At 43.8% G+C, this 24,960-nt stretch overlaps 2 protein-coding genes and 1 pseudogene across 5 annotated transcripts in view; all 3 read left to right on the forward strand.

Annotated features, from left to right (window-relative positions):
- The window catches only part of CATSPERE (catsper channel auxiliary subunit epsilon), a 94,518-nt gene extending 76,770 nt beyond the window's left edge, over positions 1 to 17,748 (forward strand). The window contains exons 19-22 of the mRNA XM_070401109.1: positions 3,671 to 3,757; positions 9,799 to 9,956; positions 16,211 to 16,264; positions 17,608 to 17,748. Coding sequence (XP_070257210.1) covers positions 3,671 to 3,757; positions 9,799 to 9,956; positions 16,211 to 16,264; positions 17,608 to 17,737 — 429 coding nt within the window. The 3' untranslated portion in view covers positions 17,738 to 17,748. The remainder of the gene's footprint in view (positions 1 to 3,670; positions 3,758 to 9,798; positions 9,957 to 16,210; positions 16,265 to 17,607) is intronic.
- Positions 10,954 to 11,771, forward strand: LOC138999329 (protein MIX23-like; annotated as a pseudogene).
- Positions 17,749 to 22,241: 4,493 nt separating the features above from the next.
- DESI2 (desumoylating isopeptidase 2) overlaps positions 22,242 to 24,960 on the forward strand; it is a 38,059-nt gene continuing 35,340 nt past the window's right edge. For 2 of the 4 annotated variants that reach the window (XM_070401468.1, XM_070401469.1), the window contains exon 1: positions 22,242 to 22,511. In XM_070401468.1, the coding sequence (XP_070257569.1) occupies positions 22,470 to 22,511 (42 nt within the window). In that variant the 5' untranslated portion in view covers positions 22,242 to 22,469. The remainder of the gene's footprint in view (positions 22,512 to 24,960) is intronic. The other 2 variants (XR_011469362.1, XM_070401467.1) reach the window with 1 other exon arrangement.

The raw sequence follows: 24,960 nt of genomic DNA on the forward strand, positions 1-24,960 counted from the left end.
AAAGTAATATTTATAGTAGCATGATGCAATTATAGATCAATACTTTCTTTTCTCTCCACACTGCATTTCATGTTGGAGAATTTACGAGTCTGCCTCTGGCTTCCAGGCATTGATCACATTTGTGCTAAATCAGACAGACACTCTCCCGGCTTCACCTCACTGGAGTTCTTTGCGTCATGTGACTCGCTGACCTTGACTTCCCTGCCCGCACTCTCTCCCAGTTCTCCTGCATCTTCCACGCCTGGTAGCCTGGTCGAGCACAGCCTGCACAGTGAATCTCCCTCATTCTGCCTTTCACTTTGCAGGCCACGGCCCAAAGGCCTTGCCACCCCCACTCCCGAGTCCCTCCCAGCCACCCCCGCATGGGGCTTTCTGCCCTTGAGGGGGCATCATGACGGAGCTTCTCTAGAAGTTACAGCACTGATTCCTGAGAGTCCCCAGGGACCTGCTCCTTCCAAAGTAACTCTTTCCCATCAGAGACCTTAATTCTCCAAGAAGGACCACCCCCCGGGTGGCAGCTGAGAAACCTTCTCCCACCTGCTGCCCCCACCCCACCCCCCGGCCCCCAGAGTACTGCCAGAACTAATCACCCTTTAATTAGGCACCAAACATAATGCCTCACATCACACATTCCTCCTGCGTTTGTTGGCCACTCAATGTGCAAGTCCTTCTGCTCTGCTTTCCCAGCCCAGTCCCATCCCGAAACTATTCTACCGTCTATCCTTGGGCCACACTCCCACTACCCTCCAGCTTCTCGAACTTCCCAGTGGACCTTAGGCTTCAAGGCTCTGAAGGCCTTCACTGTGCGATCCTCAGAGGATATCGCTTTCCTACCAATTCCTAGTTTTCTCTCACGGCTGAGCTGTGGAATGGATGTTCTCCCTAATCCACACTATGATTCCCAGATGGTCTCCTCACCCTAAGTAAAATGTGATTTGTCAGCCGCTGTCATCTAACCCATCCCTACTTGTGACTGTCAGATACTCAGACTCAGTGCTTCCTCCTCCTGCCCTGAGGACAGTCGCAGTGAACTCCTGAGGGCCTCCAGCCACCAGGCAGGGTCCCTGCAGGAGGAAGCTCTCTGAGCAGGGACTGCATTTCCAGCCCCCTGTGTGTGGAGCTGGGGCCCTGCCACTGGGCCTCACCACCGGACTAGGAGCAGAGGTGATGTGTCTCATTCTCAGGATCCAGTGCTTAAGGAGGCGCCAGGTGAACCTCCATGCTTCCTGTCTTCCTTCACATGCAATAGATTGCAGCAACCATGAAAGATGGAGTATCTGAGGGCTGGGTGAAAGGATCTAGTGAGGGGGCTTTCGAGGAGCCACCAGACAGAAAACCCCCCCCTCCCCCTCAGTTCCTGAGTTCCTGAGTCACTTCTTTGTGATCCAAAAGAACCATCTAACCAGGGACATCTGCATTGAATTCTGTGTGGTCAAGAATCAACTTTTTAATGTGTGAACTTGAGAGTTGGGGGTTATTACTGCAGCAGAGCAGAAATGATCTCAACTAATAATATCACTCCCCCTCCCGGAATCAAATTTAGTCTCACGCATTTCAGTCTCTGATCTCAACCTCCCAGTTCTCTCATGGTTACTCCCACAATTTCTCTGACTTTTGCTTTTTCTCACACAATCTAGGTATCCATTATACCGAACCCTATGCTTTCTCCCTTTCTACCTCTCCCTTTTTTTTTTTCTTTTCTTTTCCTATCTAATTTGAGCAATGGGCCTTATGTAGGCTAGAAGAAGTTAGACAAAAATCCTGAATTTGTATAAAACTCAATATAAACCCACGAGGTATTAGATATTGACCTGGATATAAACATATGAATATCATATTTTTATAGAGAGAAATAGATAAATTATTCTTACTCTGTCTTTTAAGATCCCTGGAAACATAACTAATCAGTAGCAGTAAGTATCCTCAGTATCCAGATTGTTGTCTTGAAATGGCATTTCCCACTAACAGTACTTGGAGATTCTTAGATGAATGACTGATCCCAACCAGAAAGAGGAAATGTACCCGATGAACTTGCAGTGGTTTGGCACACCCAATAGCAAGAAGTATCCAGCCTGCTAGGGTCTGCCAACAGTAACCAGAAGTCAACATGAAGAGGTCCTACAGGCCAAAGCTGGGACAAGTTGGGCTTCATTGGGATTGTTATTGTAATGGGTCAAACCCATTAAATATGTTAAATCTATGTGCTCATAATGGTTTTTTTTAAGTTCACCTTTGGAGAATGATAGCAAACCAATTTCTTATTTTGAAAACTGGCAAATACAGAGAAAGAAACAAATAATCATCCTACCCTCCTCAAATACACTGTACCAGTGGGTCACCAAAGAGTAGATGAGGGGAAGCATCTCTTCTCTTCTAAGTTTATTACAGTTCACACATGGAAAAAAGACAGAATTAGAATATCACCATTTTACAACCCAAACAATAGAGGTTGTTATAAATAAATTTATCTCAACCAATTTGACAAGGAACAAATGGATAAAATGGACAAATGCCTTGATAAACATGATTTAACAAAGCTTCTTGTATTCCAAGAAAAAAAAAATAGAAATCTCTAATCCAACTTACTTTGTGAATCCAAGAGAACCTTAAAACAAAACAGAATTATGAGACAATCTCACTCATGACCAATGATACAAAACACCAAAACAAACTAGTAACAAAACTCATCAATATATTAACAATATTATATCCTGCCTGGCTGGTGTGGCTCAATTGGTTGGGCATCATCCCACGCATCAAAAGGTTGCCAGTTTAATTCCTGGTCAAGGCACATGCCTAGGTTTCCGATTTGATCCCCAGTAGGAGGCGTGCAGGAAGCAGCTAATTGATGTTTCGCTCTTTCTCTCTAAAAAAGAAAAAAGAAAAATCAATAAACAGACCAAGTTTTGTTCATTTCACATAGAAGAGTTGAAAATCAAAGTAATCCACTATATTACCAGAATAAAGAAAATTATAATAGTTGATGAAATGTTATTTGACTACAAAATTATCATCCATATATAACATTATTTTTATTTACCTATTTTAATTTTTATATTGCTTTTCAGAGAGGAAGGGAGAAGGAGAGAGAGATAGGAACATCAATGATGAGAGAGAATCACTGATCAGCTGACTCCTGCATGCCCCACACTGGGATCGAGCTGGCAACCTGGTCATGTGCCCTGACTGGGAATAGAACCCGGGACCTTCAGTGCGCAGACCCTCTAGCCACTGAGCCAAACCGGCTAGGGCTAACATTATTTTAAAAATAAATCTTAGAAAATTACAAATGGATGGTAACTTCCTTAATCTAATAAAATATAGATTTAAAAACCCGATAGAAAACATTATACTTAAGGTGAAAATTTGAAAACCTGAAATCAGGAATGAAATAAGAGTGCCAATTACCACTACTTCAGCACAATATTGTTCCTGATCTTTGTAAAGCGGCCAACTATATATAAACAATGAAACTACATAAAAAGTATAAGAATTGGAAAGGAAAAACTGAAACTGTCATATTCACAGGTAACATAACTGTTCATGTGAAACAGCTCAAATTAAATGAATTGAAGAAGTGCTCTCCGTACAAGGTCAATATACAGAAGTCTATTTTTTCTCTGTGTATCAGCAAACATTTAAATAATTAAATGTATATATATCTTGACAGAGTGGTTGTTTAAATGAGGCCCAGACGTGGGATAAAATGATCACGCTTAACAAGAACCGCTCATTAGAAGATGTTTGGGGACCTGAGGTAAGTAAAATTTTACTTTGCAAACTGCTTTATTTATTTATTTTTATATCATTTTATTTCTTTCAGAGAGAGGGAGGGAGAGGGAGAGATAGATAGAAACATCAATGATGAGAGAGAATCACTGATTGGCTGCCTCCTGCACGCCCCACACTGGGCATCAAGCCCGCCAGGCATGTGCCCTGGCCGGGAATTGAACCTTGACCTCCTGGTTCATAGTTCGACCCTCAAACACTGAGACACACCGGCCGGGCAGAAGAACATTTCTTTTTTTTTCTTTTTTTTTTTTTAATTTAATTTTATTTATTTATTTTTTTTTATTTTTTTATTTTTTTTTTGCTTAAAGTATTACAAAGGGTATTACATAAGTGTCCTTTTTTCCCCCCCGCCCTTGACAAGCCCCTGCCCTCCCTTACCCCCCAGTGTCTTATGTCCATTAGTTATGGTTATATGGGTGCATACAAGTCCTTCGGTTGATCTCTTAATCCCCCCTCTCCTCCCCCCCAACCCTCCCTGGCCTTCCCACTGCAGTTTGACAATCAGTTTGAGGCAGCTCTGCCTCTGTATCTATTATTGTTCAAAAGTTTGTAATGGTCTTTATTATCCATGAATGAGTGAGATCATGTGGTATTTTTCCTTCATTGACCGGCTTATTTCACTTAGCATAATGCTCTCCAGTTCCATCCATGCTGTTGCAAATGGTAGGAGTTCCTTCTTTTTAACAGCAGCATAGTATTCCATCGTGTAGATGTACCACAGTTTTCTAATCCATAGAAGAACATTTCTTACTGCCAATTATCAACCCTAGACTGTTTTTAATTTTTTGCAATTGAATTTTCTTAAATTGAAATTAATGTATGTTATTTGGAGAATCAGATCATATCTTATGAATAAAAAGTGACAGAGAATACCTCAGCCTATAAAATGTTCATCCTAAAATCACAATGTTACTTTGCTTCTGCCTCAGAATCTATGCATGTCAAGACAAAGATATATACAAATGATGTGTATTGTCCTCTGTATTCCAAACATTCCACTCTCCATCCACTATCCCCTCACTTTCCAGCAACATAACTCTAGACCAAACATGTCAAACTCGCGGCCCACGGGCCACATGCAGCCCACAATGGATATGTTTGTGGCCCAGCCAATATAATGGTATGTAAGAAACGTTTTAATAAAAATTTCATAACTTAATTTTTACAATATCCTGTTATACATCATTATTAATAACGAGCTACAATGTTCACCAATGACTGATTACTATAATCGTGTTGCCTTCATTTCCCTTACGTGCCTTATGCACAGGCGCACCATTTCTCTCTAATAATACTAGCAGCGAATATTTTAGCAGCCGATGGCCACGTCATTAGTCTTGTACTGACTGACTTGTTTGGTGTGAGCAAGAGGAAATATTTCACTTTCAGAGAACAAGAAAAATAGGTTTATTTGGGTTACGCTTATCATTTTGTGCAGTTATTCAGTGTCTGGTAAGTTAATGTTCAAGAAAAAATATTAATTTTTATTAAAATATTCTATTATTTTATGTTAACGATGACTCATTTATTTCGGCCCTTTGTACTCAGCATGTCTCCACCGAAATAAACCTACGTTTCTATGGAAATGGAAGCTTTTGTTTTTTTACACCCCACAGACACTTAAACCTTGTTTATTTGGCCCGTGTTAGCCTTTGAGTTTGACATGCTTGCTCTAGAAGCTTGGCTCTAACAACACTTTAAACCATCCTTCAACCCCAGCCTAACCTTCAATCTAGTGATCTTACCACCCTCACCACACTCCCAGGTTATCTTCCCCTCTTTATCCAGCTTAAATTCCATGGCCAATAATTATATCACTGTATTAATAGGTACCCTCAATTCCTTTGCCCCTCTTACTTCTTCATATTTGTGTGACTAAATCACAACCCTGGTTAAATTCAACTATCCACCTTAGCAGCTGACTGTGGTCAGAGAACAACATACTCATGCTGACTTGTTTCATTTTCATGTCATGACTGAAAAGGTCCCATCACACTGCCCAAAAGTATAACTGTATTTCTCTAGTTTGTTCGCTCTCCCCGTCTCATAAGTAGCTAGTGTATACTCTCTCCTCTCTCCTAAAATCTCCAACACCTCTTCACCTATCCTCCTTCTTACCTAACGAACTTGCTTCCAACTACACCAAAGTCATTATGGTGCTTGTTAAATCTGGCGTTAGATCCCGTATTTAAAGAAGCACATCTTTTACATTATAATATAGTACCTTATTGTTTTTAACATTTTGTCGGCAATAATTCTTTATAACAAGTTTCCCTTGTAGATACAATTTTATATTGTGTCTTTAAAAACATTATTCTAAGAAGGTATCCTTGGTAATCCATAGGTTTTAGCAAACTGACAAAAGGACGCACATAAAAAACTCGTACACACACAAAACAAGTGTAGGAAACCCTGATCTAGAGGCAAAAAGAAGAGAACTAAATGTTGGGTCATTCAACTATTTAGAGACTGGGGGAATGAGGAGGTCAAAGGAGATGAGAGAGGAAAAATCCAAGAAGCAGGAGGAAAGCCAGGTGAGCGTGGTTTTCCAGACAGACAACATGTAAAGCAAGTCTTACATGGGGGGCGGGATCAACTGTGTCAAGTCCACACTAAGACAGGTCAACTATGGTGAGCATTGAAAACTGATCATGTACATTAGCAGCATGGAGATAACTAGTAACCTTGAAGGATCCATTTAGGTGCAGTGTGAGAGACAAAAACTTACCGAAGTGGGTTTAATTAACATGGAAACAATGAATTCAAAGCAGCAAGAATAGCCATCTCCGCTGAGGAGTTTGGGGGCAAAGGGGAGAATGACATAGTGTAGCAGCTAGAGAGCAAGAGGCGAAGAGAGGGTCTTATTTTTTTACTAAGATGAGACAAATAACCCCGTGTTAAAGAAAATTTATGGTGCTCCCATTAACATCTCAAACTTAACATGTCTCAACTGAGCTCCTACTATCCACCCTACAAACATAGCCCAGCGTCCTTCCCGCCGCGGTGAGTGGGAATCCCATCCTTGCAGCTTGATCAGGAAAGAAGCCTCTGAGCGTCATCTCGCGCCCACGTTTGGTCTTCCAGGAAATCTGTTGGCTCTTCCTTCAAAGCATATTCTGAATTGGTCATTCCTCACCACCCCGATTGCCACCAGCCTGCCCCTCCATCACCAGCCATCTGGGTTAGAACAGCAGTATCCCTGCCGGTCTCCGTGCCTCAGCCTTGCCCCCCACCAATCTAGTCACAACACAGCAGCTAGTGTTCCTTCCAAAACATAAACGAGAACAGGTCACTCTTCTGCTCAAAACCATGAAATGGTTCCCATCTCAGTTACAGCAAAGCCTTCATTATTTGCTATGCCCCTCCCCTATGTCTAGCCAGCTTCCTCCTCCAGGTCTTTACTTAAAAATTAACTAGTCAAAAAGAAAAAACCATATATATCTATCTCTATATCTCTATATCTCTATATCTATCTATCTATTTATATATATATATATATATATATCTATTTATATATATATTTATATTTTCAACTGGTGAAGCCCAGCCAGTGTGTTTCAGTGGCTGAGCATCGATCTGTGAGCCAGGAGGTTACAGTTTGATTCTTTCAGGGCATGGGCCCAGGTTCCGGGCTCCATCCCAGTGTTCAGGAGACAGCCGATCAATGATTCTCTCTCATCATTGATGTTTTGGGGTTTTGTTGTTGTAGTTGTTGTTGATATATGTTTATTGATTTCAGAGAGGAAGGGAGAGGGAGAGAGAGAGAGAGAGAGAGATAAAAACATCAATGTTGAGAGAGAATCATTGATCAGCTGCCTTCTGTATACCCCACACTGGGGTTGGAGCCCGCAACCCTGGCATGTGTCCTTGACCAAAATCGAACCCGGGACCTTCAGTCCTCAGGCGGATGTTCTATCCACTGAGCCAAACCAATTTGGGCTCATCATTGATGTTTTTATCTTTCTCTACCTCTCCCTTCCTTTCTGTAATCAATAAAAATACATTTTAAAAGAAATCAACTAGTCAATGAAGACTACCTTGTCCACTCTCTAGAAAAAGTTAACCATAACCCCCGGCAGTCCATATCTTCCTTCCCAGTTTTCTTTACTGTCATTAGCATGTGTCACTCACTGACACATTGTGTATGTAGTCTGCTTATTTATCCCATTTGTTGTCTGGCTCCCCAACTGGAACGCAAGCTGCATAAGTGAACAAAATTGTATGTGTTTTGTTCACTGCTGTATCCCACCATCTACCCATTATGAGTGCTCAATAAATATCGGTGGAACTAATTAATAGAGTATAGCCATCTACCTTCTTATAGAGTATTAATTCCACTATTAAGAAAGCATAAGGAAGCCCTGACAGGTTTGGCTCAGTGGATAGAGAGTCGGCCTGCAGACTGAAGGGTCCCAGGTTCGATTCCAGTCAAGGGCATGTACCTTGGTTTCGGGCACATACCCAGTAGCGGGTGTGCAGGAGGCAGCTGATCAATGTTTCTCTCTCATCGATGTTTCTAACTCTCTATCCTTCTCCCTTCCTCTCTGTAAAAAAAAATCAATAAAATATATTTTTTTTAAAAGCATAAGGAATTAAACTAGTCATGGAGTCAGTTAAAAAAGAAACTTGCCCTATGACTTTTGTTGAAGGGTCTGGGGTTGTGTGACACTCTATTTGCCAAAATCTCACACAAGGCACCCAAATGTTCTAGGATTTAGCCAAAATAACACATTACTTGAAGCAATGGGCCACCTGTTAATTAAAGTCCTGGAGCGTTCCCCAGTCAGTATGCTACAGTGCAGTGTTTCTCAGATGTTAATGCACATCAGAATCACCAGGGCAGTGGTCAGGAAACCACGGCTCACAAGCCACATGCGGCTCTTTGGCCCCTTGAGTGTGGCTCTTCCACAAAATATCATGTGTGGGCGCGCACGTACAGTGCGATTGAAACTTCGTGGCCCATGCGCAGAAGTTAGTTTTCAGAAAGGAGATAGACGAAACAAGTATACAAAACGAGTGTGGATGGGAGAGTTGGAAGGGATCGACCTCAGCGAACGTACCTCAATCAGATTGAGGATGTTTTTTAGCAAACGCCAGCTTAGGAGCACCCTAATTAAGTTCATAACAATGTACCTACCTATATAGTTGAAGTTTAGAAAATTTGGCTCTCAAAAGAAATTTCAATCATTGTACTGTTGACATTTGACTCTGTTGACTAATGAGTTTGCCGACCACTGCTAGAACAGGTCTCTGGGCCCTACCTCCAAAGTTGCTGGTTCAACAGATCTGGGGAGGGACCTCAAAATCTGCAGTTCTAACAAGTTCACAGGTGATGCTGCTACTGCTGATCACATTTTAGAACAAGTGAAATAGTGGCTTACATTCAAGAAAGTTTTGAAGTGCCCACACCAGGCCCTAAATACTCACTCCTACTGTATGGAGACACAAAGCTCTGCACCGGAAGGGTGCATTCAGTCTGGAGTCTGAGTATAATGGAACGCAGGCACCTGCAAAGACTAGTTATGTCTGGGTGAGCAAAGCTACCCTTCCCGAGGGTATATTATCTGAACATGGCCACCAGTGGCGCTCTTTCCCTGAAACATATATTTGGAATGAAATAGCATTCCAGTTCCTGGAGCCATGCTGATTGCTGCATAGTCCTGACTCTACAGGGATGAATAGCCTGCATAAAGATCTGTGAGGTAACTATAGAGATGTAAATTCTCAGAAGAAAAACTGAAGGTCTCTAAAGGAAAAGTGACATTTTCACAGGATCTTCCAAGTTAATGTTAGAGCTTGAGAAGGGAAGGGAGAAATGGTACTGAATTATTGGCTACACACATACAACTCAACACAGGATTCACGTTTCTAGACAGGGCTGACATACTATTCCAAGAAGTCCTTGGCTAGAAAGGAGGTGTAATTCCTGAGGCTAGGGGAGATTTGTTTTCTCAGAGGCTATAGATGGTTTGATCAAGTGGGTTTTTGTCTTTGTTTCCTATTCAGAACTATAAGCACTGTTTTTCTTATGGTATTGGAAAACCAGGAGACTTGAGTCAACCGTACGAGATTATCAACAAGTCTAACGGTAACCATTTAGTTTGGCCTCTTACGCAAGCTGGAATGTATGTGTTTAAAGTGAAGATCCTGGATCCAAACTATAGGTGAATATAAATGTTTTATTACAATCATTTTAGCATTAATTCCACAAAATTACATTTTTATTTTTAAATTTAAGTTTTTAATTTAATTTATTGGGGGTGACATCGGTTAATAAAATTATATATGTTTCAGGTGTACAATTCCTAATACATCATCTATATTGTGTATTGTGTGTTCCCAAATCAAGTCTTCTTCCACCACCATTTTCCCCTCAGACCCTCTTCTACCTCTCCCACCTCTTCTCTGGTAATCATCATGCTGTTGTCTGTGTTAATTTAATTTGATTTGGTGTCACCTAGATATTCAATTTTTGTTATGATTTACACATCTGCTTTCTAATTTTTGTGGCAATCACAATAAGCATTGTATGGGGGTGGAAGATAAGATTTCATGTTAAGCCAAGACCGGTTTGGCTCAGTGGAGAGAGCATCGGTCTGTGGACTGAAAGGTCCCAGGTTCGATTCCGGTCAAGGGCATTTACCTTGGTTGCAGGCACATCCCCAGTGGGAGGTGTGCTGGAGGCAGCTGGTTGATGTTTCTCTCTCATCAATGTTTCTGACTCTCAATCTCTCTCCCTTTCTCTCTGTAAAAAATCAATAAAAATATATTTTAAAAAAAAAAGATTTCATGTTAAATATTAATTAATCAATTCACAATTACTATGTTCCTTGGTTATGACAGATGCAAATATAACATAAGCACAATCTCAGCCTTCAAGGCACTTGTAATTAAACTGGTTGGGGAAGAAGGAGTGGGAAAGACACAAACAAACCAAGGGAGGTTAAATCAGAGCAATACTGAGATATTTTTAAATATAATAATTTGTATTATTAATGAGCAGAATAATAATTCAAAGATGGGAAATATCAATGCTATTTTGAGAATCAGAAGAAAACGTCATGGAGAATAAGAAACATTGATAGAATTGACATTGCCAGAGGACTAGAATACACCTTTCAGAAGCCACGCTAATAATGAAAAGCCTGTGGCTTGTGGATCATGAAGGAAGTTGGAAAATACCTTGAGTGAGGAAGGTAGAAAACAAAGGAGGCAGACTAAGGTAAGGCATAATTTTGAAGTCAATTTCAAACCATGCCTCCTTAGCATCTTTACAAGGGGAGTGTTGTCATGAAAGTATAGTTCCTAACAAAATATTAGCCTGTGAAGAGCACAAAGAATGGTACAAATATTACGCACAGTATTTTATCCAGGGGTGGGGAAGAACAATTCCACAGGGAATTTGTTTAAAGGAATAATGACAAGATAGAATAAAATGTCTACTTCACTCTGCAAAGTCCAATAAATAAGTTACAGGAAGACATGTCAATATCACTAAGTCAAGAGGGAAGGAAATTCCTAGTAGCAAGGATGAAAGATGTAGGTCCAATATGTTGGTGCCCAGTGGCATGTGAATCATGAGGAGTTTGCCCAGTTCCAGGAATTACTAAGGTGATGAGGGCGGCTGATGACAGGACAGGACATGAATTAAACACTATGGTTACAACAGCTCTCTCTGCAGGAAAAAATTATGCCAGCCAAACCTGTAAACAATTTTATGAGTTTGATGAGGCTCATGTCAGTAGGGACAGAGTCATAAAAAATTGTACAGCTCAGACTTCATCAGCATTAAAACACCTCCGAGAAGAGAGAGAAAAGAATCTGGATGATTTCATGTTATTAAAGCAACTTAGAAAAGAACAGACAAAGTTGAAATGGATGCAGTCAGAACTGAATGCTGAAGAAGTGGTAAATGTCAGGGGCTGGAAGGTGTTTGATGAATGCTGCCAGAGTCACTCAAGCCTCCAAAGAATGAATAAAAAGATGTTTTTAATAAAAAGGACCAGGTCAGGAGAAACCAAGATGGCAGCATAGGTAAACACCAGAGATTGCTGCCTCGCACTACCACTTCAAAAATACAACTAAAAGACGGAATGGACATCATCCAGAACCACAGGAAGGCTGGCTGAGTGAAAATTCTACAACTAGAAGGAAAGAGAAAAGCATACCGAGACTCAGAGGAGGTGCGGTGCAGAAGTAAAATACAAAGGTGCGGAGGTGGATGCAGAGAGGGCTGGCGGCTCAGGACATGATTGTCTTTTTCAATCGGGAGGGAGTCTCAGGCTCTGAGCTCCAGTTCTGGGCGAGTCTCTGGGGACCCAGATTCATACGGGAGAAGCAGGACTGTCTGGCATCAGTCGGAACTCAAGGGCAGCTTTCTCTCGGAGGCATTCGCAGCGATTGCCAGGACCTCTGAAGGCAGGACTGAGAGCAGCCATATGCTCCCTCCTCCTGCCCTGTTGCTCCCCTAAGACCCCGCCCTGCCCAAGCCGTGCCAGGAGGCTTTTGCATATGAAAGGCCCAGCCCTTTGTAATCTGAAAATTACTTAACAAACTGCAGCTGCCCCAAGGCCCAATGGCAACTTGCATTGCTTCACAGCTGGCTTCTGCTGGGTAGCCTCAGGCAGAGGCTAGATTAGCACCTCCTTAGATCCAAGAACCAGTGTCCCCAGTGGTCAGAGTGGGACCATCCAATTACAACTCCTCAGATCCATAAGGGACACTCAGGGGGCAGACTCAGCGAGCACCAAAGCCCCACTGAAGCAAGTCTTTCCCCAGAAGGGTGTCTCCAGCACAGAAGTTCTCCCACCGTAGACACAGCTGATTCTCACAGCCAACTGGCCTGGAGGTCAATTCCTCCCAGTGTTACCTACAACAATCAAGGCTTAACTACAACAAGACTGTGCACAAAGCCCACAAGGGGGTGCACCAAGAGTGTCTACCTCAGGTAACTGGGGAGGCTGAGCCACTGGACCAGTGTCCTATAGGACACTTAGCACAGAAAGCCACTCTATCGACACAGCGAAGCATAAAAAATGCCGAGACTAAGAAACAGGACAGAAATGACAGAAATGGAGGACAGCAAACTACTGGATATAGAGTTCAAAACCACACTTTTAAGGTTTTTCAAGAATTTTCTAGAAACCACTGATAAACTTAATGAGACCCTCAAAAAATCTAGTGAGACCCTTGATGTTGTGATAAAGGACCAACTAGAAATTAAGCATACACTGGCTGAAATAAAGAATATTATACAGACTCCCAACAGCAGACCAGAGGATTGCAAGAATCAAGACAAAGATTTGAAATACGAAGAAGCAAAAAACACCCAACAGGAAAAGCAAAATGAAAAAAGAATCCAAAAATACGAAGATAATGTAAGGAGCCTCTGGGACAGCTTCAAGCATACCAATATCCGAATTATAGGGGTGCCAGAAGAAGAGAGAGAGCAAGATATTGAAAACCTATTTGAAGAAATAATGACAGAAAACTTCCCCTACCTGGTGAAAGAAATAGACTTACATGTGGGAAGGAAGACATAAGACAGAAATAAGACACCCACACAAGAAGCAGGTGAATGGCCAACGGCATCTTTTGATCGCCGTTGCAACCTATTTATTTCCTTTAAGGTTATACAATCAATCATTGTTGCTAAGTGCGGTTACTAAAACAAGTTAATTACATAAAACATCATTAATCAATTTTTGCCCCGTTACCAAGGTATTATTAATCAACTTGCCCAGTTGCCCTAGCTATTAATATTAACTTGCCCCGTTTCCTAGACTATTATAAACTTGCCCCGTTTCCCAGACTACCGTCGACCATAGTTGGTTCCATTTCCCCAGCAACTGCCAACATACCTGAGAGGGACATTCAGAGGTCACAGTGGCCACGCACCCAGAACCAGCAGTTTGCTGCGGCATCTACAGGTACTCTCCCACACTTACAAGTCCAGGAAGCTCAGAGAACCCCAAACAAAAGGAATCCAAAGAGGACCGCACCAAGACACATCATAATTAAAATGCCAAGAGCAAAAGACAAAGAGAGAATCCTAAAAGCAGCAAGAGAAAGAAACTCAGTTACCTACAAGGGAGTACCCATATGACTGTCAGCTGATTTCTCAACAGAAACTTTGCAGGCCAGAAGGGAGTGGCAAGAAATATTCAAAGTGATGAATACCAAGAACCTACAACCAAGATTACTTTATCCAGCAAAGCTATCATTCAGAATTGAAGGTCAGATAAAGAGCTTCACAGATATGGAAAAGCTAAAGGAGTTCATCACCACCAAACCAGGATTATATGAAATGCTGAAAGGTATCCTGTAAGAAGAGGAAGAAGAAGAAAAAGGTAAAGATACAAATTATGAACAACAAATACATATCTATCAACAAGTGAATCTAAAAATCAAGTGAGTAAATAATCTGATGAACAGAATGAACTGGTGATTATAATAGAATCAGGGACATAAATAGGGAATGGACTACTATTCTTGGGGGGAAAGGGGTGTGAGAGGTGCAGGAAGAGATTGGACAATAATCGTGCACCTATGGATGAGGTCAGTGGGTAGGGAGTGAGGGCGGAGGGTGGGGTGGGAACTGGGTGGAGGGGAGTTAGGGGGGCAAAAAGGGGAACCAATGTAATAATCTGAACAATAAAGATTTAATTTAAAAAAATAAAATAAAAAGTCTAAAAAAAAAAAGGACCAGGTTATTTCATAAAAACTAAGCATGACATATATCAACAAGGCGTGCTTCCTCGAATGATTTCTGAGCCAACAATCCAAGACCTTTAGTTGCTTTCAGCCCCTCTTAGCCAAGACCTCAAGTATAAATAATTCTGTTAATTATGAAGAAACCAACAGCTATTCTACACTGATTCTGTAAATATATACATATTTTGTAGCTATTAAAATAATTTTCTGACTTAGCAGAAAGAATAAAAAATGTCATAGAGTCTGGGGTCACCATTAACAGAAGAGTTCCACAAAACACTATTTCCAAAAGATACCTGTACCTCCATGTTTATTGCAGCATCATTTACAATAGGCAAGACTTGACAGCAACCTAAGTGTCAAGCGAGGATGAATGGATCAGTGAGAGATGTGGTACATATATACAATGGAATATTACTCAGCTATAAGAAAAGAAAAGCTTTCCATTTTAACATCATAGATGGACCTTGAGGACATTGTGCTAGAAAGTCTACTTTGCTTTGAGTCTTTTTTTTAAATATATTTTTATGTTGATTTTTTAATATATTTTTATTGATTTCAGAGAGGAAGGGAGAGGGAGAGATAGAAACTTCATTGATGAGAGAGAATCATTGATTGGCTGCCTCCTGCCCACCCCCACTGAAGATCAAGCCCACAGCCCGGGCATGTGCCCTTGATTGGAGTTGAACCCAGGACTCTTAAGTCTGCAGGCTGACACTCTATCCACTGAGCCAAACCAGCAAAGGCGCTTTGAGTCTTAATTTTGCACGAGTAGCTATGCAGTCTTACGCAAATTGCTTTGTCTCTTTGAGGTTATTTCTTTGTCTGTAAAATGAATCAATAAAACCTATTTTATAGTATTCTGAGGATTAAATGAAGTGCCTGGGTTAAAATCCCTAACTTTGCTGGGCACTTGGCAAACACTCAATAAAAAGGTTCCTTCTTCTCTCTTCCTGCGACATGAAGGTAGGTAAATCATATTATTAATGTTTATTTAGCTATATCCTGTCTCATTTCAAGCAATATGCTAACTTATAAGAGAGACTCCGTAACTACAGAAGTAATAACACAGTTTCCTATATCGACCTCCTAACATTCTCAGCTACCTGGAGGAGTTAGCCTACATCAGGTAAACATCATATGCACTTTGATCAGAAAACCTTGAATTCAAATCCAAGCTCTACTACTTACAACTGTGTAAACATTTATAAATAGCTTCACCTATCTGAGTCTCCATTTCCTCATCTAAAAGGAACGGTTGCTATAAGGATTAGCCAAAATAAATCATGTAGAGCATTTGGTACATTGCCTGGTACATAGCAAACACTCAATTAGTATTATTTGCAGTAAGTATTAATGGTCAAAAAATAACTTTATTATTTTTGTCAATACTTATTATTGTTAATTATTATTAATATCATGATTGCGTTTGTCTTGGGAACCACTATCAAAATGGTATAAAACTGTTAGCAGGTCGGTGAGGTTGTAGCGACCAGCTCAAGGAATTCTGTAGCAAGCAGCCTAAGTCACACATATAGAAAAATCATCACTGCTGTTATATAAATGTATCTGCTCTCTCCTTTGTCAAGAAAGTGACACATTAACTAAGATGATACATGATTTGATCATTACCATAGAGATAGTGGAGGGAGCCTTAATATATTGTACTTAATTTAATCGTTAATATTCTTTTTCTAATTTGCAGTTTCTGTGACCTAAGAGCTCTCTTTGCAATACGGATCTCTGGAGTGATTCCCAGGTAATGATTGTGCCTAATCAGCCTTTAAAGAAAGAAGTTGTAAAAGACACAGGTGGTAGCTAAAAAGGAAAAGCCCCTCTCCCATCTTCCTGGGACCTAATATCTCTGCCCTATATGCTGTCCTAGAAATTGTATCTGTTACACCAGGGACCCAGCAGGAGGGAACTCCTGAGAAGAGTTACTGCAGCTAGGTTCCTCTTTTTAAAACATTTTTTTCTTTAATTTTTTTAAATTGATTTCAGAGAGGAGGGAAGAGGGGAGAGAGAGAGACATCAATGATGAGAGAGAATTGTTGATCAGCTGTCTCCTTCATGCCCACACTAGGGATCCAGCCTGAAACTCAGGCATGTGCCCTGGCCAAGAATTGAACCATGACCTCCTGGTTCATAGGTCATGCCCAACCACTGAGCCACGGCGGCCGGGCTGGGTTCCCCTTTTATTCTATCCCCCTCTTTCAACTCCACCTTGAGGGCAGCAGGTAGACTGGCAGTGGGACTGAGAGGGGATGGTGGCTGTGCCCCCGCAGACCCTGAATCAGCCCTGGACCAATGGCCATTGTCCAGATACACCCAGGTAACTGGTTGTAAAAGCATTTTCCTGGACTCCATGCCAGTTTCTTTGGAGAGCAGAATAAAAAGTCTTATGTTAATACTAGAGACCCAGGGCATGAAATTTGTGCACGGGTAGGGTCCCTAGCGGCTGCCAGCTGCCAGGCAGGGCCTCCCTTCCATGGCTGCTGGCTGCTGGCTGCTGGCCAGAGCCTTCCTTTGTTCCCCACTACCCCCTAGTGGTCAGCACACGTCACAGCGAGTGATCGAACTCCCAGTTGTTGGAACTCCTAAGGGGACACTTTACATATTAGGTTTTTATATATTTAGATGAAAGTTGGGACCACAAATAACTTTGCTCCTCTGTGCTGGGCCTGGTTTTGTTTTGTTTGTTTTTTTTTTTGTAAAATGTTAAACCAACATGCAAGACAAATCATTAATTATAGCCCTACTTTAAATATTACTGAGTCCTCAATTTGTTGCACTGATGGGTGGTTAATGGTGCGAATAATCTGCAAATGAGAAGAGCCATGTGTTGTTTCTAAGTAACTTTGGGAAACAGGCTTCGACTTTTTGCAGCAGCCTCTCATGCTATTGATCATACTCTCTATTTTCCTGCCTGGTCAGCCTCAACCACTAAAAGGTAAACATTTGGAGGGTGGACAAGATGTCTTCTTCACCTTTGTTCTCTGTCAGTGGAATAGTAGCTAGCAATTTAGAAATTGTTTGACTAACTAAATTAACCAAAGTGACCAATCATTTCTAATGACTTTTTTTTTTTTTTTTTAATTTCAGTCCAAATGGCTACCTGGTTTTTTCTGTCCTCTTTATCCTGATGCTACTGTTTTGCAGTATTCTAACTTTTAGCTACTTCCATTACATGATGATTTTCATACTTGAGAAAGAAAAAGAAAAGGATAATTAGGAAAAAAATGAAAGTTTGTTTACTATGGATATATATATATATATATATGTAGGAATATACTCAAAGTACAAATATGTATTGTGTTTATATTGAGAACATGTGTTTGACCAAGAAGTACTAAGAATAAAAGTTTATAGTAAGTATCGTCAAATTCAAGATCTGAAAAATGTTCCTAAATTATCCAAAGCACAAATATTTTCATATATATCTCATATTATAAAATTAATTCTTAATGTGTTTGCATTTCTCTTTTTAAAACATATTTTTATTGATTTTCATAGAGAGAGGAAGGGAGAGGGACAGAGAGATAGAAACATCGATGAGAAAGGAAGTCATCAGTTGGCTGCCTCCTGCACAGCTCCCACTGGGGATCAAGCTGCCCTGACACATTGGTTGTGCCCTTAGGGGTCCGGAAAAAGGGAAGTTACAGGTTACCCTGACATTCCAAAGGTATGTTATCATAGATGCCAAAAGACAATAGGCTCAGTCAAGGTCAAAGTTGATCTTTGTCAGGGAAGATACCTGTCTAGGACATGACTACCCACCATTAGACTGCTTTTCAATTTTAAAAGTTTTCATTTCAGACCATCCTTTGTGGTAACTGTAGGTCTCTGAGTTTGCAAAGCCACCATGCAGGGCCTTCCCTATGTTAGTCAATTAGCATGTGGCCCCTTTTTGTCCACATATGTTTGACTGAAACAGTAAGATACAGAGAAGAAAACATGGGCACTAAACTTGTAGACCTTGATTTTCAGTGGTGGTTTTGTGAATTTGAATCCCAAAGGCAAGGGAAATGAAATAAAAAAAATAAACAACTGGTATTTCCTTCTTGACACGGAATTTATTAGCAAAAGTTGCTCAATACAAGAGTCATTGGCTAGGCCTTGAAGATAGTTTTCACAGGAAGTCTGCCACAAAGGAATTTGGCCCGTGCTTCATGGCCATTGAGCAGAGTACCAAGGTAGCTTGGTTTCCTTGGAGCTAAGTCATCTTAGGTATGAACTATCTCAAAAACTGGTCTGGATATGTTATTTTTTAATATATTGATGAGTTTCATTTGCTCCTATTTTGTTTAGGTGTTTTAGATAAATGATCATGAGCAAGACTGTCCCATGTGAAAGGAAGATCAGAAACAGTTCACACTCACACAGTCAACAACATTCCATTCCCTGCTGATCCTATGGAATTCCCCTGGTAAACATCCTCATACAGATAACCAACAGCAAACCAAATTCCTGTCTGGTCTGCTCCCAGGGTTTCGGCCCCAGCTCCCATTGTACCAATTAAGAATGAAACAGGCCCTGGCCGGTTTGGTTCAGTGGCTAGATTGTCAGCCAGCGGACTGAAGGGTCCCAGTTCCATTCCAGTCAGGAGCACATGCCCTGGTTGCGGGCTCAATCCCCAGTAGCGGGGCATGCAGGAGGCAGCCGATTATATACATATAATCAATACATATATATGTAATGGGGCAGCTGATTACCCAAATTTCAACAAGGATGATCTTTACCTTAGCACCAACATGAAATAATTCTCCTGCAGACACATGAAACACAGGATTGACAGGTAAGCTATGTTGAACCTAGCCAGGGAAAATTACATACCTCTGCCAAGGTGATTTCCACTCCAGATACAGAGTTGCAGTGCCTACCTGGACAGTGACTGCAACCCCTGCAGTCAAAGATTGGTCAGAGATCAACCACATTTCACTGCCATACCAACAAGCTAAAAAAGTCACTTCATAACTGGAGACATCTAAGACAAAAAGCACCATCATTCTCTGAATCCCAGCTATGTTTTCTCCCCAGCTGGCCGACAATTGAAAAAGTTTGTCCACAACTTTGAGGACAGTCAATTAACAGTCATGCATAGAGCCACTCAACACTGCCTGGAGTTCAACCCTCTTTTCCTAGTATATTTGTTTTCCCTATTTTATACCTTCTTCTCTCTTCAAATTCCTTCCACTTCACCTCTCCCCTCTCTAACTCTCCAATGATCATCTTGTCTCTTATTCATTGAGAAAAAGCAAATCCGAAAAGAAACCCTCATTTCCCCATCCCCCAATTTCTAACCGGCTTCCATTTGTCTCTATAGCTTCTAGGCCATCACTATGCACCTGTATCTACCTTATATGCTGTCTGTTGATGTTCTTTGTGAACGGAGATGCTGAGACAAGCTTGGCGTGCAGGATGAAGTTTAGAGAAGCAGAGGGGTATTGCTAGTCAGGCAAATAGCAAAGGCCCCCAAAGCCCTCATGGCTTTTATTCAGTGAGTACAGCAAGTAACAATGATTATTAACAGGCATGCTTATGAGATCATCAGAGCTAAATGATACATTACAGTATTAATTTCCTATGTTATACAAAGACCCTTTCCACCTGCAGCAGTGCACCCTCCCTTGAACTTTTCATGCCCTCATGGGCTATTTATCACCTCAAGGAAAGTTCTGCCTCTGAACAATAAGTCTTGCTTGCAAGAATTTGTTCTGACGTGGCCCGCTTGCAGGCTCCCGCCTTTTCCTGGCAGAACGTCCTCTTCTAGTTAACTTCATTCCGCTTGATCACTGTCACTATGGGTGAAGCATCCCTCCTACTAATGGGCAAACTTTCCACTTCCTTCCACTTGTGCACTGGATGATCTCTTCTCCTTACCTTGCCCTTGGAAACCTCGCCCTCTCTCCTAGATCACCGATTTCTCTCTTTACATACAAGTATACCTTAGTATTCTCATCTTTAAAATGTCCTCCACTGACCACACAGCCCCATCCCATTTGTGCCCTAGCCGCTATAGTCTCCATTTCTTCACCTTACACTGACTCCTCAAACCATTCTAGATGTTCTTTGGACCTCATTCCTCCCCGGAGACTGCTCTTGTCAAGGCTACCAGTAACCTTCGTATTGCTAAATCTAACAGTCTTGTGGCTTTTGTGTTACCATGTTCTCCAGCCACACAGTTCCTCTTCCTCCTCTACTTGACCTGTAAATGATGTCTAAAGGCACCTCCAACCCTAGCCGGTTTGATAGCTCAGTGGATAGAGCAGACTGAAAGTTTCGATTCTGGTCAAGAGCACGTTCCTTGGTTGCAGGCTCTTCCCTGGTCTCCGCCCTGGTCAACCAATCGATGTGTTTCTTTCACATCGATATTTCTCTCTGTCTTTCCCTCTCTTTTCCACTCTCTCTAAAAATCAGTGGGGAAATTTCATTGGGTGAGGATTACAAAAAAATAAATAAATGGCACCTCCAACTTAACATGACCAAACCATAACTCTTCACTTCCCTCATACCAATCTGTTCTTCCCAATTTTCACATCTTACAAATGGCACCACCATCCTCACAATTTCCCAAGTTGAAAATCTAGAAGTTATCCTTGAATGTTCCCTCCCTAAAAAACTCAACACCCAACCCAAGGCTTGTAGACTCTACTTCCAATGCTAATTTTCTGTGTTCCCTACTACTCCCAATATCCAAACTACCTTTTAGCGTGCACTTATGGAACCAATTCCTAATTAGTTGAATCAATTAGGTTTGTGGTTTCCTATTAATGGGATACTTGTCCCTTGATATTTATAGGGTGGCTTTGTCATTCAGATTTCAGCTTAAAATTCACCTTGGCAAGAGACCTTCACGCTGCAGCCAATCAGTTCATCCTATTCTAATTCTCTGCAAAGCACAAACCACCAATATTTTGTTTGTCCTCCTTCCTGTTTATTACTGTATTTCCTTGGGCCTACAACACGGCCTGGCACATGGCAGACACAACAAATAGTTGTTAAATGCATGCAAAAGCACCAACTGTGTGCTAGGGTTGAGCAAATCTAAGTCTCATTTCGTCAGGACAATTTCATAAAACGTAAAATTCCACATTGTGGATTAGCTGGATGTATGTTACACCCCACCCACCACCAGAAACCCGCCTTCCTCTATTCCCCATCCTCGCCCCTTGCAAAAAAAAAAAAAAAAAAAAAAAAAGGATTTGGAAAACAAGGTCATTGCTGCGGTCTTTTGCCACATTTCGTTATCTTCACCAAGCTCAATGCGACAAACCAATGAATACGGTTCGCATATCGAGGACCTCACCCCGCAGCCAAGGGCGGGCCGCAAAAGATCATTCGCAGATTCCCAAGCACTGCATGCTGGGAACTGTATTCTCCCGTGAAGACCTAGTCTGATAGGGTCGGGACCCGCGCAGCATGCTGGGAGTTGTAGTCAAGGCCTGGAAAGAACGCCTCGACGAAGGGCCGTAATTGTTGAGACTCCGCCTCCGCGCTACGCACGCAGCGGGTGAACCCCACTGCATGCTGGTAACTGTAGTTTCCCCCGGAACTCCGCTCCCCGAGGTGGAGGGACGCGGCGGCTGCGCCATTTTAGGTCCGAGGTGCGGCCGCGGAAAGAGAAGCGCAGGCGGGTTCAGCTCGGGCGCCGGGCCGGCTCCGCCCTCGGAGCTCCCGGCGCCCGCCCCTCGCCAGGCCCCGCCCTCCCCCACGTGTCTGCCGCCCGGGGGAGGCGCCTGAGCCGGAGCGGGCAGGCAGCAGTCGGCCCGGTCGGCGCGGAGGTCTTGTCCGCGGCGCACTGGAGCGGCCCGGCCTCCCGATGCTCCAGCGCCGGTTGCCGCGGGCCGGGCTGCGCGCTTAGGGCCCGGCTCCGGCCCTGAGGCGGCCGCGGGGCGGGGCGGAGCGGCCTCGGCCCCGCGGAGACCGAGCGGCTGGGGGGCGAGGCGGCGGCCGCGGGCAGGAGGATGGGGGCCAACCAGTTGGTGGTGCTCAACGTGTACGACATGGTGAGTGCGGCCGGCCCGCTCCCCGCGCGGCTCGGCCCCCGGCCCCCGCTTGCTCCCGGGTGGGGGAGGGGGAGGGGGGCTCCTCTCACCCTCGAGGGCTTCGGCCCAGGCTCGGGTCGACGTGAATGTCTCTCCCTCTCGGCCCCCGCCCGCCTCGGACCCCGGCCCTGGGCCCGGCACCGGGCCGCGGGGCATGTCCTTCCTGCAGAGCTCCCGTCGCGGGTGCGATCCCCGACTCGCACCGCAGGGGCCCCCCTCGGTCGCCGGCTCCCCGGGTCGGCGGGGCCCCACCTCTCTCTCCCCACGTCCAAGTCTTCAGAACTCGCAGCCCCTCCGACAGCCCGGCAGTCCCCGCCGTCGGGGTCCGAGCCGGTCTCCCTGAGGTGCCCGGCGGAGCTGCCCGGGGCTAACGGTGAGGAGAAGGCGGCCCCGCTGAGCTATTTGGAGGCCACGGTCCCGGGGCTGCCACAGGTGGCTGGCTGACCCCGGGTTGGGGGGCGGGGGCGCCCGTCGGGTCACCCCCCTTGGGAAGCCCGCGCGCTCGGCATTCAGGACGCGCTCGGCCCGCGGGCCTGGGATGCGCGCTCGGAGGCCCCCGTGGGGCGCGATGGGCGCCGTGGGACGCCGACTTGGGTCTGTTCGCCTGTGGCCATGAGGTCCCGTCGGGTCACCCCCTGGTTCTTCTGAGGTCAGCTGCGCGTGCGCCCGTGAAAGTCCCCTGGTTACTTGGGTTGGCTTACGGAACCGGAACCGAAGCCCTCGAGGCCAGACGTCTGGGTTCCCAGCCGCAGGTGTGAACTTCTCCTTCCCTGGCACCGCCTGCGAGTCACCTCCTGGGGAGAAGGGAGTTGGCCCGCCTCCACCTCCACCTCCACCTCCACCCGCGCCGAGGGGGGGTCTCAGTGAGTTCACGGAGGGCCCGGAGGCTAACGTGCTGAGAAGCGGGGGACATGATCCCATGATCCCATGATTACAGAGAAGGGGATCGGAACCAGAGATCCTAGGAAAACTCTTCTTTTCTCCTTCATGACCTTCACTTGGCGCTTAGTAGGTAGATATATATATATATATATATATATATATATATATATATATATATATGTGTTTTCTCATTGATTTCCGAGAGGAAGGGAGAGGGATAGAGAGAAACATCAGTGAGGAGAGAGAATCATTGATCGGCTGCCCCCTGCATGCCCCACACATGTGCCCTCGACGGGAATCGAATCCAGGACCCTTCAGGCCACAGGCCGATGCTCTATCCACTGAGCCAAGCCCGCTAGGGCTGAAACCACTATATTTTAAAGGGAGGAATATTCTGAGAGATTAATACTGTGAACTGATTAACAAAGATCTTGTTCCTCACATCACCTTTGTGCAGAGGAAGCAGGTAGAGCAAAGGGTGAGTGAAACCTGCCCAGGTGACTAGAACCAGGGAGGGGCTGGGACTTGCAGGCCGCAGCCTGATTCATCATCATCTCTGCTGATTCCCAGTTTTCATTTCTTATATATTGCTCTGTCCTGTCAACAGGAGAAGCAGCAGATGACTGCTTATCAAAATGGTCGAGAGTTGAATTGTTAGGCTTCTAGTAAACTTGCTTTTGTATGTTCTTTGGGGGGCTCCGTTTGTGATTGTTTTATGTCACTAAGTCAGCAATCTACAGTTAGCAAGTGTGACCCTGTAGAAGTCACAAAAATGAATCAGTTGTCCTTTTTTAAGGAATTTAGACTATCACAGGAGAGGTACAGTAGTAGTGACAATTCAGAATAGAGTAGCATGACTTGGATAAGAGCTGTTATAACAAGAAGTTCAGGAGAGGCTCCAGGATCAGGATCAGGAAACACTGAATGGTATTGGGGGACTTGGAGGCCTGGGGACATGCAGGAGCTGGAAGCACGGGGTGGATTTGGGAAATAGCAGTTGGTCCAGAATAACAGTGTAGGTACATGAAAGGAGACACACTGAAAGTTTGATTAGAACTTTTCTTAGTTTGGGGCTGGGATGAAGGGTTGGTGGGGGCGGGGGTGGGGGGGTGTCTGTGAGCTGGGGGGACCCACTTAAAGTTGTAGTCGAGCAGCATGATCAGAGTTGGCTTTAGAATTAAGACCAGTGGGTTGAGGTACACACCTGTGTCTGTTGTACTCAGGTTGCTCCAGTCCGTATTGGATTTGGAGACCTTTCTGCTGGGTGTCCAGGGCATATCCTTGTCGCCGGCAGCGCTCCCTGCTCCTGTGGGCCCGTTGGTGAGGATGCTGTCTTCTGTTGTAAACGGCGCTAGTAATCACTGTGTCTAGGGGGCTGCTTGTCTGTGAGACTGTCACCTGCTCCTGTTGGCCAGATTGGGAGCTGCTGGTCATTTCTTTCCGCCCGCAGTCATCTGAGGATCACCTGTATTACCTTCCTCTCTGGAGGAGGAGCGTCATCCTCCTGAGCTCACTGCCTCCTACACGG

This window comes from Myotis yumanensis, unplaced genomic scaffold (assembly GCF_028538775.1).
Source record: "Myotis yumanensis isolate MYYU_CA2020_CCGP unplaced genomic scaffold, mMyoYum1.0.hap1 SCAF_22, whole genome shotgun sequence".
In the NCBI taxonomy this organism is placed as follows: domain Eukaryota; kingdom Metazoa; phylum Chordata; class Mammalia; order Chiroptera; family Vespertilionidae; genus Myotis; species Myotis yumanensis.